General features: G+C 45.5%; 1 protein-coding gene and 1 long non-coding RNA gene across 2 annotated transcripts in view; one reads left to right on the forward strand and one right to left on the reverse strand.

The window, feature by feature from the left end:
• Positions 1–16453, forward strand: part of LOC309545009 — a 338928-nt gene that overhangs the window by 251527 nt on the left and 70948 nt on the right. The window lies entirely within an intron of this gene.
• Positions 1–16453, reverse strand: part of LOC309545008 (uncharacterized protein) — a 95274-nt gene that overhangs the window by 51611 nt on the left and 27210 nt on the right. The window contains exons 3-4 of the mRNA XM_082244081.1: positions 10042–10134; positions 9242–9575 (exon numbers count right to left, since the gene is read on the reverse strand). Of these exons, the coding sequence (XP_082100207.1) occupies positions 9242–9575; positions 10042–10134 (427 nt within the window). The remainder of the gene's footprint in view (positions 1–9241; positions 9576–10041; positions 10135–16453) is intronic.

The following is a 16453-nucleotide window of genomic DNA, read 5'->3' on the forward strand; positions in this document are numbered from 1 at the left end:
AGATAGATAGATAGATAGATAGATAGATAGATAGATAGATAGATAGATAGATGGATGGATGGATGGATGGATGGACACACACCTTTTAGGGAATAAAGCAACATATATAATTAACATCCACATATATGTGAACATACAACATTTTCTTTATATATAAAAAAAAAAAAAAAACAACCTCTGCATAGTAGTAGCATATAGATCACATATTCATATAGATCACATATTCATATAGATCACATATTCATATAGATCACATATTCATATAGATCACATATTCATATAGATCATATATTCATATAGATCATATATTCATATAGATCATATATTCATATGGATCACATATTCATATAGATCATATATTTATATAGATCACATATTCATATAGATCAGTAAAGGGGGAAGATATCTCAGGAGCAGTCAGCAAAGTGGATAAAAGAAAAAAAGAGAAAAATAAGGGGGGGGGGGGGGAAGAAAAAATGGGAGGGGAAGGGAAAAAGGAAAAAAGAGGGTCTGGGTATCGTAGGGGACCATGGATTGAACAGACTTTGTGTGTCCAGAAGCCTTGCCAAACAGCTGCTGAGATATACATGAAAACCATGCGATTTTCATATTTACAATGATAGAGCGGAACAGTAAAACACAATCACTCTGCATAATAAAAAGGAACACAAGAGGGGGGGGCACCAGACTAAGTGTAGTAGTAAGAAGTAATGGGTTTATTAATAAATTAAATTGGCAACTGACATATAAAAGAAATAAAAAGGCATATCTGTATGTGATATACAGCCGTGGTGGCTGATCCCGAGTTGTCAGAAGCTTCTGTAGCTGGAAGCTTGGGACCCAGCAGGTGACATCGGGATTGCCAGCCACCACATACAGATACGCCTTTTTACTTCTTTTATATGTCAGTTGCCAATTGGGTCTTTACATAAACCCATTACTTCTTAACTGCTACACTTCGTCTAGCGCCCCCTTGTGTTCGCTTTTATTTTCTTCACTGCCGCTAGTGTTGTAGATCTTATGGTGAACCTATATTGCGTATGGATTCAATGGACTTGTACACTATCAGCGCCATTCACTATTCTTGTAATCAATAATCAATAGGAAGCAATGGCTTGTGTTTGATTTTATGCGTTGAGCTGCTGTCAGATAATTGGCTGCTTAGATATTTGCATGTATAGGAAGGTGTGTGGAGGTTTACCCAAGGCTGCCCATACATGGATAGATTATTATCATTCAGCCTGCCTCTATTCACCATCCGTGCTATGCAGTACAGGGGTACGAATCCCCCTCATTGGGCTTTTGCATTCTGATTGGATGCAGCCGCTGGTTGGCTGACAAATCTCTACCCAGCTTTTCCCATTTTTCAATAGAAGGGTGACAGGTGGGAGGTGGGCAACAGGGGCCACCTGTGAACCAAATTTCGATTGGTTCATCAGAAATAAACATATTACCAGCTTAATAAAGGGCTTGGTGAGTGTATACAGAATAATGATGTATACAGTTTGTATTTCCTGATTTAGAAGCAAGGTAATGTATCTTTCCATTTTTTTGCTATTCAGCACTGCGCTGCTTTAACTGGCAAAAGCACGGTCATGCAACACTGTACCCCAATGCAATTTACACAATATTGTCAAAAGTATTGGGACGCCTGCCTTTACACGCACATAACTATTAATGGCATCCCAGTCTTAGTCCGTAGGGTTCAATATTGAGTTGGCCCACCCTTTGCAGCTATAACAGCTTCTACTCTTTTTGGAAGGCTGTCCACAAGGTTTAGGAGTGTGTCACCACTCTTCCTAGAGGAACATTTGTGAGGTCAGGCACAGATGTTGGAGAGAAAGCATTGCTCACAGTCTCCACTCTAATCTATTCCTAAGGTGTTGTATGGGGTTGAGGGCAGGACAGTCAAGTCCCCCCACCCCAAACTCACTCATCCATGTCTTTATGGACCTTGCTTTGTGCATTGGTCCCAGGGGCTGACTGGCAACTTGCACAAAGTACAAACAGGGCCGGCCTTAGGTGATCAGGCGACCTGTGTGAGATAATCCTGTGGCGCCCCCCCGCGCGCATTTTCTTGCACCTTTTTTGCACTTTATTTGACTTTTCTTTTTTATGATCACTAATAACTTAGCCCCCCTTACATCAGAGCCCCCCCACACAGAGCCCCCCTCACATCAGAGACCCCCCCCACACACATTGCCCCCTAAGATCAGAGACCCCCCACACAGAGCCCCCCTTACATCAGAGACGACCCCACACACAGAGCCCCCTTACATCAGAGACCCCACACACAGAGCCCCCTTACATCAGAGACCCCCCACACAGAGGCCCCCTCACATCAGAGACCCCCTCACACACATTGCCCCCTAACATCAGAGACCCCCCACACAAAGCCCCCCTTACATCAGAGACGACCCCACACACAGAGCCCCCTTACATCAGAGACCCCACACACAGAGCCCCCTTACATCAGAGACCCCCACACAGAGGCCCCCTCACATCAGAGACCCCCTCACAAAGCCCCCTAAGATCAGAGACCCCCTACACACACACAAAGCCCCCCTCACATCAGAGACCCCCCCACATCAGAGACCCCCTCACAAAGCCCCCCTAGCATCAGAGACCCCAGAAACAAAGCCCCCCACATTAGAGACCCCCTCACATCAGAGACCCCCACACAAAGCCCCCCTAAGATCAGCGACCCCCTACACACACACACAAAGCCCCCCTCACATCAGAGACCCCCGACACAGAGCCCCCTTACATCAGAGACCCCCCCACACAAAGCCCCCCTCACATCAGAGACCCCCGACACAGAGCCCCCTTACATCAGAGACCCCCCCACACAAAGCCCCCCTCACATCAGAGACCCCCGACACAGAGCCCCCTTACATCAGAGACCCCCCCACATAAAGCCTCCCTCACATCAGAGACCCCACACACAGAGCCCCCTTACATCAGAGACCCCCCCACACATCAGAGACCCCCCCACATCAGAGACCCCCCACACAAAGCCCCCCTAACATCAGAGACACCCCCACACAAAGCCCCCCTTACATCAGACACCCCACACAAAGCCGCCCTCACATAGCCCCCCACATCAGAGAGCCCTCCCTTACATCACAGACCCCCCACACAAAGCCCCCCCCCCCCTTACATTTTTTTGAAGGATAAAGACCTCACTTACCTTACGTTGTCTGCAGCTTTTTTTTCTTTAAACTTCCCGCCCACACATCCCCGGGAGTGTGGGCGGGAGGAGGAGGAGAAGGGGCAGGGCGAGGAGGAGCTGACGATCTCTCCTCCCTCCCTGCACTGACGCCAGAGGAGAGATCGTCAGCTCCTCCCCGCCCCGCCCCTTCTCCTCCTCCTCACCGCGCCCCTTCTCCTCCTCCTCCCGCCCGCCCGCCCACACTCCCGGGGATGTGTGGGCGGGAAGTCAGCATGGAAGGATCGGAGGCTGAGCTGTGTGAGAGATACACAGCACGCATCACTGCAACAATAGGTGACCGAGACACGGCCGCACAGCGGGAGGTAAGCGGCGGCCACGGCCTGTGTTAGCACCCTGTCCAGACCGCAGTCGCCGCTCACCTCCCGCTGTGCGGCCTAAATCGCCTGATCCTCTGTGAGCTGTGATGGCCGCACGGCGCCCTTGTTGCCGATGGCGCCCTGTGCGGCCGCACAGCTCGCACACCCCAAAGGCCGGCCCTGAGTACAAACCAGAGGCCCATGGTGCAGTGACCCACCCCCTCTTCCACTCTTCCTCTTCCCGTCCTCCTGCTGACCCCCATTCCAAGCAGAAGCCCTGCTCCAGATACTCTCTACTTACCTGGTGAATCTGGGTTCCCAACCTGGCCAGCAGGGGGCGGTTGGGGGGAGCTGGGATAGCTCGGTTAAGGCTGGCCGGGGGAAAAGAGTTTCCAGTGGGGCATGGAACTGACCTCTGCTCAGACACAGTTTACACCATCCATGCTGGGGGGTTGCTGCACTCTGGCCTTGTCTTCATCCCACACTCACTAGGTCAGTGGTGGGAAATTTTTACTTCTCTTCACCAGAAATTCTTTAGGCGTGTCTGAGGCAGAAGCAGTGCAGCCTTTTTACGGGGCATCAGAGTGGCCCTGGGGGAAATTGCCCCTCTGCCCCCTGGCCCAGTCGTCCCCTGACTGATCCAAATCATTTGGTGGAGGGGGGATTATGGTGTGGGGTTGTTTTTCATTCAGGGGTTGAGCTTGGCCCCTTAGCTCCAGTGAAGGGAACTCTTAAGGCGTCGGCATACCAAGACATTTTGGACAATTTCATCCTCCCAACTTTGTGGGAGGAGTTTGGGGATGGCCCCTTCCTGTTCCAACATGACTGCACACCAGTGCACAAAGCAAGGTCCATAAAGACATGGATAAGCGAGTGGGAGGGGGGCCAAGTCACTGCACCATGGGCCTCTGGTTTGTACTTGCCCCTTGGGCCGTAAGTTGCCAGTCTGCCCCTGGGACCAGTGCACAAAGCAAGGTCCATAAAGACATGGATGAGCGAGTTTGGGGTGGAGGAACTTGACTAACCTGCACAGAGTCCTGACCTCAACCCGATAGAACACCTTTGGGATGAATTAAAGCAGAGACTGTGGTCAAACATTCCCATAGACACACTCCTAAACCTTGTGGACGGCCTTCCCAGAAGAGTTGAAGCTGTTATAGCTACAAAGGGTGGGCCAACTCAATATTGAACCCTACGGACTAAGACTGGGATGCCATTAAAGTTAATGTGCGTATAAAGGTGGGCGTCCCAATACTTTTGACGATATAGTGTTTATAATTTTTTCACACAAATACAGCTTTCCTTTGGTGGTATTTGGTCATCACTGGGTTTTTATTTTTTTTTTGTGATATAAATTAAAAAAAACGACATTTTGAACATTTTGAAAAAAGAAAAAAAAAATGGATATTTTTTACTTTCTGCTATCAAACATATCCAATAAAAAAAGATAAAAAAATAAATTTCTTGATAAATTGTGGTCAACAAACTATGGGATATATACTGGAATTTAAAATTTTAAAATTTTTTAAAATTATTTTAACCACTTGCCGACCGTCGCAAGTACATATGACGTATTGGTACGTCACTCGCCCGCGAGCCAAAAGGGGGTGAGCTCATGCCGCCGGAGGCACGCTCCCGCCCCCCGCTCATTCACTGCCATCCCCGCGCGTGTGACCGGTGGCTCCGATGTCCGCCGGCCACTCGCGATCTCCCGCTGCAGAGGGAGAAAGGCATGCGGCTGATGTAAACAAAGCCGTCTGTCATTCTCCCTGGTGTAACTGCAGAGATCATACGGTCCTGCTATGTAGGATCGTATGTCTCTGCGGTTACATCACAAACCACGCCCCTTCACAGTTAGAATCACGCCCCTAGGGACACACTTAACCCCTGGAACTCTAATAAAGTTAACCCCTTCCCTGCCAGTGTCATTTTTACAGTAACAGTGCATATGTATAGCCCTGATTACTGTAGTAATGTCACTGGTAACCCCAAAAGTGTCAAAAATGTCAGTTAGCGGTCCGATCTGTCCGCCGCAATGTCGCAGTCCCGCAAAAAAGAATCGCAGATCGCCGCCATTACTAGTTTAAAAAAAAAACAATAAAAATGACAAAAATCTTTGCCGTAGTTAGTAAACGCAATAACTTTTGCGCAAACCAATCAAAATACGCTTATTGCGATTTTTTTTCACCAAAAATATGTAGCAGAAAACAAATTGTTACAAAATGTGGATTTTTACATTTTGGGGGGGGGGGGGGGGGATTTCATATAAAAAATTTGAAAAATATTGTTATTTTTTCAAAATAGTCGCTCTTTTTTTGTTTATAGCGCAAAAAGTAAAAATCGCACAGGTGATCAAATACCACTAAAAGAAAGCTCTGTTTGTGGGAAAAAAAAGACGTCAATTTTATTTGGGTACAGCGTCGCACGACCGCGCAATTGTCCGTTAAAATCATGCAGTGCCGAATTGCAAAATAGGCCCTGGTCTTTGAGCAGCCAAATCCTCCGGGGCTTAAGTGGTTAACATTATATATATAAGTAATGGTGGTGATCAGTGACTTATAACGGGACGGCGTGCAATATGACATTAACTGACGCTGGGGGGGGGGGGGACTGACTAACTTGCCACCGACATCACCAGTGCCACTAATACATTGATCACTGCTAATACTACACACTGTCACTGTACTAATGACACTGGTTGGGAAGGGGTTAACCTCTAGAGCGATCAAAGGGTTAATTGTGTGCCCACCTATGTGTAGTGTGTGTGCTGTTTTCATGATGCCGTTTTTTACTTCTTGCTTTGCAGGGAGGAAAAAAAACTGGCAATGGAGAGCTCTGTGTTGTTTACTAACACAGAGCTCTCTTCCGTTATTCACCGGTTCCAGCCATAAAATCATTGGGGCGAGACCTGCTGTAGCGAAAGAGAGCACAGCCGGGGCGGCAGGCCCACACATGCGCCTCCTACATGGGAATGCAAATCGTGTATATAATTACGTGATCCTGGGCAGCCGAGCCGCACTGTAGCAGCAAAGCAATAGAAAAAAAAAAGCAAAAAATAAAAAAATTATAAAAAAATAAAATAAAATAAAATAATAAAAAAATAAAAAATATAGAAAAAAAAAGCAAAGCAGCAAACAATGTAGTCGGATTTACATGGATGTGTCAGATTTGGGGCGTTATCTCAGTCCAGGAAGTAGATGGTGACCCTCTTCAAAGGGGGGAAGGGGGGGTAGGAGGTTTCCTCCTCTTTGTGTCACACCCGACTGAGGAGGGTTTGGACCTTAGAGGATCCCATGTAGACAGGGCCGTAGATAATTTTTTTTTCCTTGGGGGGGGTTCAGCCTTGAGTACCCAGAGAACAATAATTAGCATGTCTGCCATGCTAAGACAAATTGTGGTGTGTATATATATACAGTATATACAGCGCCCCCAGCAGGCACATCTGTTAGTGAAGCAAATAGTAAACATGGCTTCAATAAGCCGGGCCCTGCCTGTCAGCCTCGTGGATGAGACAGGTGGTCTTCCTAGTAGCAGTGCGGCTCCCGCAGCTGATAGGCTACACTAGCCTATCTGCTGTGAAATTGACCAATGCTCTGGGGGGGTTTGGACCCCCCTGACCCCCCCTTATCTACACCTCTACATGTAGAGTAAGGTGACCAGATTGTTAAAATAAAATCTGGGGACAATTTTTTTTTTAAATTGGCAAATAGCACAGAACTGCATAATACACAGAGCACTGGGCACAGGACTACATAATACACAGAGCACTGGGCACAGGACTACATAATACACAGAGTGCTGGGCACAGGACTAGATAATACACAGAGCACTGGGCACAGGACACAATAATACACAGAGCGCTGGGCACAGGACTACATAATACAAAGAGCACTGGGTACAGGACTGCATAATACACAGAGCGCTGGGTACAGGACTGCATAATACACAGAGCACTGGGTTCAGGAATACATAATACACAGAGCACTGGGCACAGAACTGCATAATACACAGAGCACTGGGCACAGGACTACATAATACACAGAGCGCTGGGCACAGGACTGCATAATACACAGAATGCTGGGCACAGGACTGCATAATACACAGAGCGCTGGGCACAGGACTGCATAATACACAGAATGCTGGGCACAGGACTGCCTAATACACAGAGTGCTGGGCACAGAACTGCATAATACACAGAGTGCTGGGTACAGGACTGCATAATACATAGAGCACTGGGCTCAGGAATACATAATACACAGAGCACTGGGCACAGGACTGCATAATACACAGAGTGCTGGACACAGGACTACATAATACACAGAGCTCTGGGCACAGAACTGCATAATACACAGAGCCCTGGACACGGGACTGCATAATACACAGAGTGCTGGGTACAGGACTACATAATACACAGAGCACTGGGCACAGAACTGCATAATACACAGAGCGCTGGGCACAGGACTGCATAATACACAGAGCACTGGGCACAGAACTGCATAATACACAGAGCGCTGGGCACAGGACTGCATAATACACAGAGCGCTGGGTACAGGGCTGCATAATACACAGAGCGCTGGACACAGGACTGCATAATACACAGAGCGCTGGACACAGGACTGCATAATACACAGAGCCCTGGGCACAGGACTGCATAATACATAGAGCCCTGGGCACAGGACTGCATAATACACAGAGCGCTGGGTACAGGGCTGCATAATACACAGAGCGCTGGACACAGGACTGCATAATACACAGAGCCCTGGGCACAGGACTGCTTAAAACACAGGACGGTGTTAGGCATACAGTGCAGGGTTCAGAGGTTTGCTATGCACAGAGGACGCTTCTGCCCCCACATCCATAGCTCACCTCTGCACCCTTCTCTCACAGATTATCTCTGCAGCCACCCCTCAGCCCTTCCCCCACAACAGCTAAACCCTCCATCTCTCCATGCAGCTGCATCAGCTCTGACCCCTCCTCCCCCACTGCTTTTACCTGTGTACAAACAGACCCCCAACCCCCCCCCCCCCCATCTGCTCACCTCCCGGTCTCAGCCCTCCACACAGTCAATTCTTGGCTCTGCCTCTCCTCCACTGAACAGCAACAGGAGCGGCAGTGAGATCGTCCAGCAGGGGGCATCCTCATCTGAGCCACCAGGCTGATTCTCAGCCAGCATGGGATGCCCAGTCTACATTAATCCTGCCCTAAATCCAGTGACAAAACCGAGGACAGAATTGGTCGGGGGACAGTGTTCTCAGTCTGGTCACCCTAATGTGGAGTCAGGGTATCACAGATAAGGGTGGCGATACTCTAAAGTGGAGGGCGTACATGGATCATTCCTATGGTAGGGCTGAATCTTTATGAACTAGGACCATATAATTATATTCCAGGATAAAACGTCCACCCTTAGGGACACGATAGGATTGTAAAACTTTGGCTCCTCATATTCCTGTATTATATGGGGCTCGCCGATGCCCAGACCCCCCCATGAGTTGGAACTGGTTTTCTGTACTCCCAGGGGGGTCTGAGAAAGGCAAACGGTCTGGGTTTGCCTTTAACCCAGATCTGACCTGGACCCTGATATCGTCCCTTTTCGGCACTCAAGTATGGAAGACTGGGGATCATATTATGGTGAAGCTAGTGAGCTGCTGTCCATGTTTGTAAGTTGTGGCAGCAATATTGATTTTTTGGAAGACCCAGACAATCATCAATGTACCCGATTAGTTCACTGCTCTTTTCTTGTAGCCTGCTTTCTTTATTCTGGAGGCTTCCTCTAAGGTCGTTCACGGTGGTGACCATCTGATCCTTCTCTAGGAGGGTCTTCTGCAGATTAAAGTTGATGGTCTTCACATCCCCCTGACACTTCCCGAGATCATTCTTGTTTTTTTCCAGATCCAATTTAGTTTTCCTGAGACTTTCCTGAAGCTCCTGAGCCACCGAGTCTTTTCTGAGGATATCGCTGGTGAGGCTGGACTTCTGATTTCCATGTTCCTTCTGTAATATCTCTAATTTCATGGAGGTTTCATCATACTGCTGAGACGCCAGAGATACTGGAGGGGTGAGGAGCACAAAGAACAAGACAAATTATTATGTCAGAGCTATAGAAATGTATAATAATAATAATAGTGTGTGACTGTGGGGGGACATTAGAGTGTAAGCTCCTCTGGTACAGAGACTGATGTGACTGTGGGGGAGGGGACATTAGAGTGTAAGCTCCTCTGCTACAGAGACTGATGTGACTGTGGGGGAGGGGATATTAGAGTGTAAGCTCCTCTGGTACAGAGACTGATGTGACTCAGTGATCTCTGTACAGAACTGCGGTATATGTCAGAGCTATATAACTGTATAATAATAGTAGTGTGTGACTGTGGGGGGACATTAGAGTGTAAGCTCCTCTAATGTAAATATCTTAGCGTCCTTTGTACAGCACTATAATATATGTCAGAGCTACCTGTAAAAGGACAGATTGGCATCCAGCAGGAAGTCTAATCTCTTCTCTTAGTAATAAATACTCACACTGTACGGACAGAGCGATGATGATGGTCAGGGTTGTCAGGGAGATGACGCAGAGTGTGACAAGGACATAGCGAGAGCGACCAGCACAGAACCCTGAACACAGAGGAGAATGTATTAGATTTAGACCAAATAAAAACTTTTGTGATTAACATTTAAAAAACTAGACAGGATAGTAAAGTTAAAATGCCCCCGATGATGTCCGTTATGATGAAACGCGTTGGGTTGAGCCAACGTACATGACGTTGCCAGGCTTGTCTGTGTTGTAAACTACCTTGATGTTTTCCCTGTATGGATTGTGAGCTTCAAATTGTATACAGCATTGTTTTTTTATCAAGTCTTATGTGAGTATTTTAACCCTTTGTTTTAATAAAAGCTCTTTACGGTTTTACACTCTGTGGGCTTTTTTTTTTTCATTCTGCTTTTACTGCTTTATACTAATTTCAGGCTCATCTGACTCTGTAATAGAATCCACTGGCTCCTGTAAGAGTCCATCTTTCATTGGTAATGGATTTGGATCACCAGTATAACTACGTTCCCTATCACACGGTGGTTCACAGATTTCTGGATCAGGAGTCTTCTTATCACTACTACCACTAATTGGATCATTATTCGACTTTTTGAGTTTTCCTTCTTTTAAGTTTAATTGAGCACTTATTACATAATAACCACTAGCGCTGCAAATATCATTTCGAATTCGGATAGTAATGTGCCCTCATGCCAATTTTGTTTTTTTTTTAAATTTATTTCGTATTATTTTCGTATTTATTTTTATTATTTCGGGGCATTTTATTTCTATGCAACAACAAAAAAATAAGCCATAGAATAATAAAAAAGTAAAAAAATAAAAGTAATAAAAATAAATAAATAAAAGTCATCCGAAAAAATAGCTAAGAGGAGAAGGGGAAGAATGAGTTCATTAACAAAAAAAAAACCGAAGGGTTTAAGCCTGTGGTAATGATTTAAAGTGGTGGGATTTAAACGCCGACTTCAACTATTATTTAATACTACTTCTGCTCTACTTCAGTACTGCTTCAAGTAGAAGTCCAGGCAAAACATATTGAATGCTAAACCTGCTATGTCCCCAGGGGAGGACTGGGCCGGGGGGGGGTTATTGCCCCCCAGGCTGCTCTGATTCCCTGTATAAAGGCTTCACTGCTTCTGCCACAGACATGCCTAAGGGATTCCCGGTGAAGAGAAGTAAAAGGTCCCCACTGCTGACCTACTAAGTGCGGGATGAAGACAAGGAAAAAGCGCAGCCCCCCCCCCCCCCCAGCATGGATGGTGTAAAATGTGTGGCTGGCTGTGGAGGCTGGTTCCATGCCCCACTGGAGACTCTCCTCCCCCGGCCAACCCTGACTGAGCTGTCCCCAACTGCCCCCTGCTGGCCAGGTGGGGAACCTGGATTCGATCAGTAGAGAGTACCTGAAGCAGAGCTTCAGCCTGGAATAAGGGTCAGGAGGAGATCAGGAAGGGGGGCCGCTGCACCACAGGCCTCTGGTTTTTACTTGCCTCCTAGGCCAAAAAGTTGCCAGTCAGCCCCTGTCTGTGACACATTCTAAACCTAATCTATCTAAAGCAAAAATCTCTGCACTTACCTATGTAACGGATTAACCAGCACCCCGACCTGGTACCTCCATTAACGGATGCTCCTAGTGCTTCCCGAGGGCTCCAAGCACTCCTCCAGACACCGTATCTACCTCAGACCCCACGAACCGCTGCAGCTTGGTTTGGGTCTCGCTGTCTCTTACCCACCCTGGACCTACAACAAGGCTCCAGGTTCCTGTGCGTGACCTTCTCTTTCCCCAGAGAATGCAACGGAACAAGCTCTTAAACAAGCTCTTACAAGAACTTAGTGATTATCCAAGGGAGTATGCAAGCATATCAATCCCTTGTAGAAGATTCCCCCAATGAGAGACAGGACTCTAGATTGAGGGTGAACTAACTCAACTTTATTGAACAAGAAACATACTTTTATACAGTTTTCCCCCACAAGGTTATCGCCCAGGTGGACCTTGTTGAGAACTGGACGTGACATTCACAATCCAATGAAAACAGATTTACACCCTCATACAGTGTACACAATCCCTCCCCTCTGCCTGATTACAGTATCATATGCAGATAAAAGTGCATACAGGAAAAGAATTAAACCTAAACTAATTATCTGGCCATCTGGACAGAACAATGTGAGGTCATTAACATTTAACAATGGGACAGGCACAATCCACATTCCTTCCCAATACACAAAAAAATAGGACAAGGCTGCCAGTGACAGTCTGTGTGTCTCTCTCACATTGAAGCTGGAATACACATTATCTCAATCCACAAACAATAGGGAAAACCTGTCTGACATTGAGGGATATGTAATACAAACATTATTTAGGAATTACAGATTTCATGGCAATGGGAATAAATCTTCATATTTCTATATGAAGATATTGCTGACAAATATTACTGTCCCATCTGAAGCAATTCAAACCATTAATTATCTGTTTTTCACTTCAAGTGACCGTGAATACCGTCACAACCTATTCTATCCTATCTATCTAACCCTGTGAAGCAAAAACCGCTGTACTTACCTATCCTGCAGCCGATTCGGTCCGGTCACAGCATCAGCTGTCAGCGGCGGCTTTAGCGTGGAGGCGGGTGCAGGAGAGGCAGCCGACAACAGAAGCCCCATAGTAAGTCTATGGGTGGCGTCACTTCCCAGCCGTTGTCGCCTCTCCTGCACAGACCTTCCATCGCTGGAGACCGGAGCGGCTGCAGGATAGGTAAGTACAACGGTTTTTGCTTCACAGGGTTAGATAGATTAGGGTTAGAATGTGGCAAAGAGCAGGTTTAGTTAGGTTTTGCCTGGACTTCAACTTTCAGCACTACGCCTGTGGGATTTGTAATGATTTAATACAACTTCAGTGCTACTTCAGTGAGAGGGGTTGTCCATGTCACAGGGAGGAACAAGGAGGAACAGTGATGTTATGAACAAACGTGTTAATAGCATTATTTAGCTTTATTTAGGCTCATGTAGTGCTGATATAGATACAGTAAGTCACCTACATCCATTGATTAACTGCTTAACCCCTTGCCGACCGCCTCCTGTATTTTCACTGCAACAGGCTGGCTCCTACAGGCAAAACGACGTAGATCTGCCGCGCTCGACTGGGAGGAGCTAGGGGCGAGCGTGCGCCGCCGCCGGCGGGCTCCCACCCCCGATCGTCTGCGGGGAAGCCGATGCGGGTGTCAGGCGCCTCTGATTGCCATCTGACACCCACGATCGCTCCCCGCTGAGAGAGAAGGACGGTTGGATGTTGTAAACACAGCTTCTTCCTGGAATGATCACAAAGTGCCTGTGATCCTTCTATATAGGATCACGGGTCTCTATGGTCATTTCACAAGCCACGCCCCCCCACAATTAGAAACACTCCCCTAGGGTCACATTTAACCCCTTGATCACCTATACTGTTAACCCCTTCCCTGCCAGTGTCATTAGTACAGGGACAGTGCATATTTTTAGCACTGATTACAGTAGTAATAATGTCACTGGTCCCCCCAAAAGTGTCAAAATTGTCAGTTAGGGGTCCGATCTGTCCGCCGCAATGTCGCAGTCCTGCAAAAAAAAAAAAAAAAAAACGCAGATCGCCGCCATTACTAGTAAAAAAAAAAATACAATAAAAATGACATAAATCTTTCCCGTAGTTTGTAGACGCGATAACTTTTGCGCAAACCAATCAAAATACGCTTATTGCTATTTTTTTTTAATGAAAAATATGTAGCAGAAAATGAATTGGCCTAAAATGTTAAAAAATTTAGATTTTTCAATTTTTTTTATTTTTTAGAATGTTATATAGCAAAATGTGAAAAACATTGTTTTTTTTTTTTTTTTGCAGAATTGTCGCTCTTTTTTTGTTCATAGCGCAAAAAATAAAAATCGCACAGGTGATACCACCAAAAGAAAGTTCTATTTGTGGGGAAAAAAAGGACATCAATTTTATTTGAGTACAGTGTCGCACGACCTCGCAATTGTCTGTTAAAATAACGCAGTGCCGAATCGCAAAAAATGGCCTGGTCATTAAGGGGGCAAATCCTTCCGGTCCAGAACTGGTTAAGCACTCCCCTGGGAACACATTTAACCCTTTGATCGCCCCTGATGTTAACCCCTTCCCTGCCAGTGTCATTAGTACAGTTACAGTGCATGTTATTTAGCACTGATCACTGTATTGGTGTCACTGGTCCCCAAAAGAAGTGTCAAAAGTGTCGCTGCAATGTCGCAGTCCCGCTCTAAGTCATTGATTGCCGCCATTACTAGTAAAAAAACAAAAATCTATAAAAATGTCCCATAATTTGTAGAAGCTATAACTTTTGCACAAACCAATCAATATATGCTTACTGGGGTTTTTTTTTTTTTTTTGTTATCAAAAATATGTATTAGAATACATATTGGCCTAAATGGATGAAGAAATTCGATTTTTTACATTTTTTGTTTGGATGTTTTATAGCAGAAAGTAAGAAATATTGTTTTTTCTTTTTTTTTTTTTTTCAGAATTGTCGCTCTTTTTTTGTTCATAGCGCAAAAAATAAAAATCGCACAGGTGATCAAATACCACCAAAAGAAAGCTCTATTTGTGGGGAAAAAAAGGACATCAATTTTATTTGAGTACAGCGTCGCACGACCGCCCAATTGTCAGTTAACCACTTGCCGACCGCCGTCAGTATATTTACTGCGGCGGTCAGCCCCTCCTGGGCAAAGTGACGTAGGGGTACATCACTCGCCCACGGGCCTCTAGGGGGCGAGTGCAGGCCGCCGGAGGCGCGCTCCCGCCCCCGCTCGTTCCCTGACATCCCCGCGCATGTGACCGGCGGCTCCGCCGGTCACTCGCGATCTCCCTCAGGAGAGGGAGAAAGGCAGGCGGCTGATGTAAACAAAGCCGCCTGTCATTCTCCCTGGTGTAACTGCAGAGATCATACGATCCTGCTATGTAGGATCGTATGTCTCTGTGGTTACATCACTAGCCACGCCCCCCACAGTTAGAATCACGCCCCTAGGGATACATTTAACCCACTGTTTACCTATAAAGTTAACCCCTTCCCTGCCAGTTTTATTATTACAGTAACAGTGCATATTTATAGCACTGATTACTGTAGTAATGTCACTGGTACCCCCAAAAGTGTTAAAAATGTCAGTCAAGGGTCCGATCTGTCCGCCGCAATGTCGCAGTACCGCAAAAAAAACGCAGATCACCGCCATTACTCGTAAAAAAAAACAACAATAAGAATGACAAATCTTTCCCTTTGTTAGTAAACGCAATAACTTTTGTGCAAACCAATCAAAATACGCTTATTGCGATTTTTTTCACCAAAAATATGTAGCAGAAAACAAATTGGCCTAAAATGTTAGAAAATTTAGATTTTTACATTTTTTGGGGGGAAATTCATATAAAAAAATGTGAAAAATATTGTTATTTTTTAAAAATTGTTGCTCTTTTTTTGTGTACAGCGCAAAAAATAAAAATCACACAGGTAATCAAATAACACCAAAAGAAAGCTCTGTTTGTGGGAATAAAAGGACGTCAACTTAATTTGGGTACAGCGTCGCATGACCGCGCAATTGTCCGTTAAAGTCACGCAGTGCCAAATCGCAAAATAGAGCCTGGTCTTTGAGCAGCCAAATCCTCCGGGGCTTAAGTGGTTAAAGTAACGCAGTGCCGAATTGCAAAAAATGGCCTGGTCATTAAGGGGGCAAATCCTTCCGGAACTGAAGTGGTTAAAGGCACCTGCATCCCAGAAACATTTTATTTTTTGAAAGAATAATGAAAAAGAGGGATTTTGCTGCCACAACACAAAGATTATCAAAAGAAAAATGTTTTATTTAGATCAAAATTTAAAAAGACATGGGGCATACAGTTGCTCCCCAATATGACATTTCATAAAATATATATATATATTTTTCATACACAACACGCATACATAAAGATACCATGTCAGTCACAATGTTTGTTGTGCTTGACATGTTTCGCTTCTCTGCTTCATCAGGACCTGTAAAGTTGATGTTAATCACTTCAATACAGAGCAGTTAAACCCCCTTCCTGCCCAGACCAATTTTCAGCTTTCAGCACTCTCAAACTTTGAATGACAATTGCTCAGTCATGCTACACTGTAACCAAATAAAATTTTTATAATTTTTTTCACACAAACAGAGCTTTCTTTTGGTGGTATTTGATCACCTGTGTGATTTTTTGATCATCCGCTATAAACAAAAAAAGAGCGTCAATTTTGCAAAAATAACAATATTTTTCACATTTTTTTATATGAAATCCCCCCCAAAAAATGTAAAAATCAAATTTTTTTAACATTTTAGGCTAATTTGTTTTATGCTACATATTTTTGGTAAAAAAAATCGCAAAAAGCATATTTTGATTGG

Source organism: Pelophylax lessonae (assembly GCF_965119305.1).
Source record: "Pelophylax lessonae genome assembly, chromosome: 1".
Classification (NCBI taxonomy): Eukaryota; Metazoa; Chordata; class Amphibia; order Anura; family Ranidae; genus Pelophylax; species Pelophylax lessonae.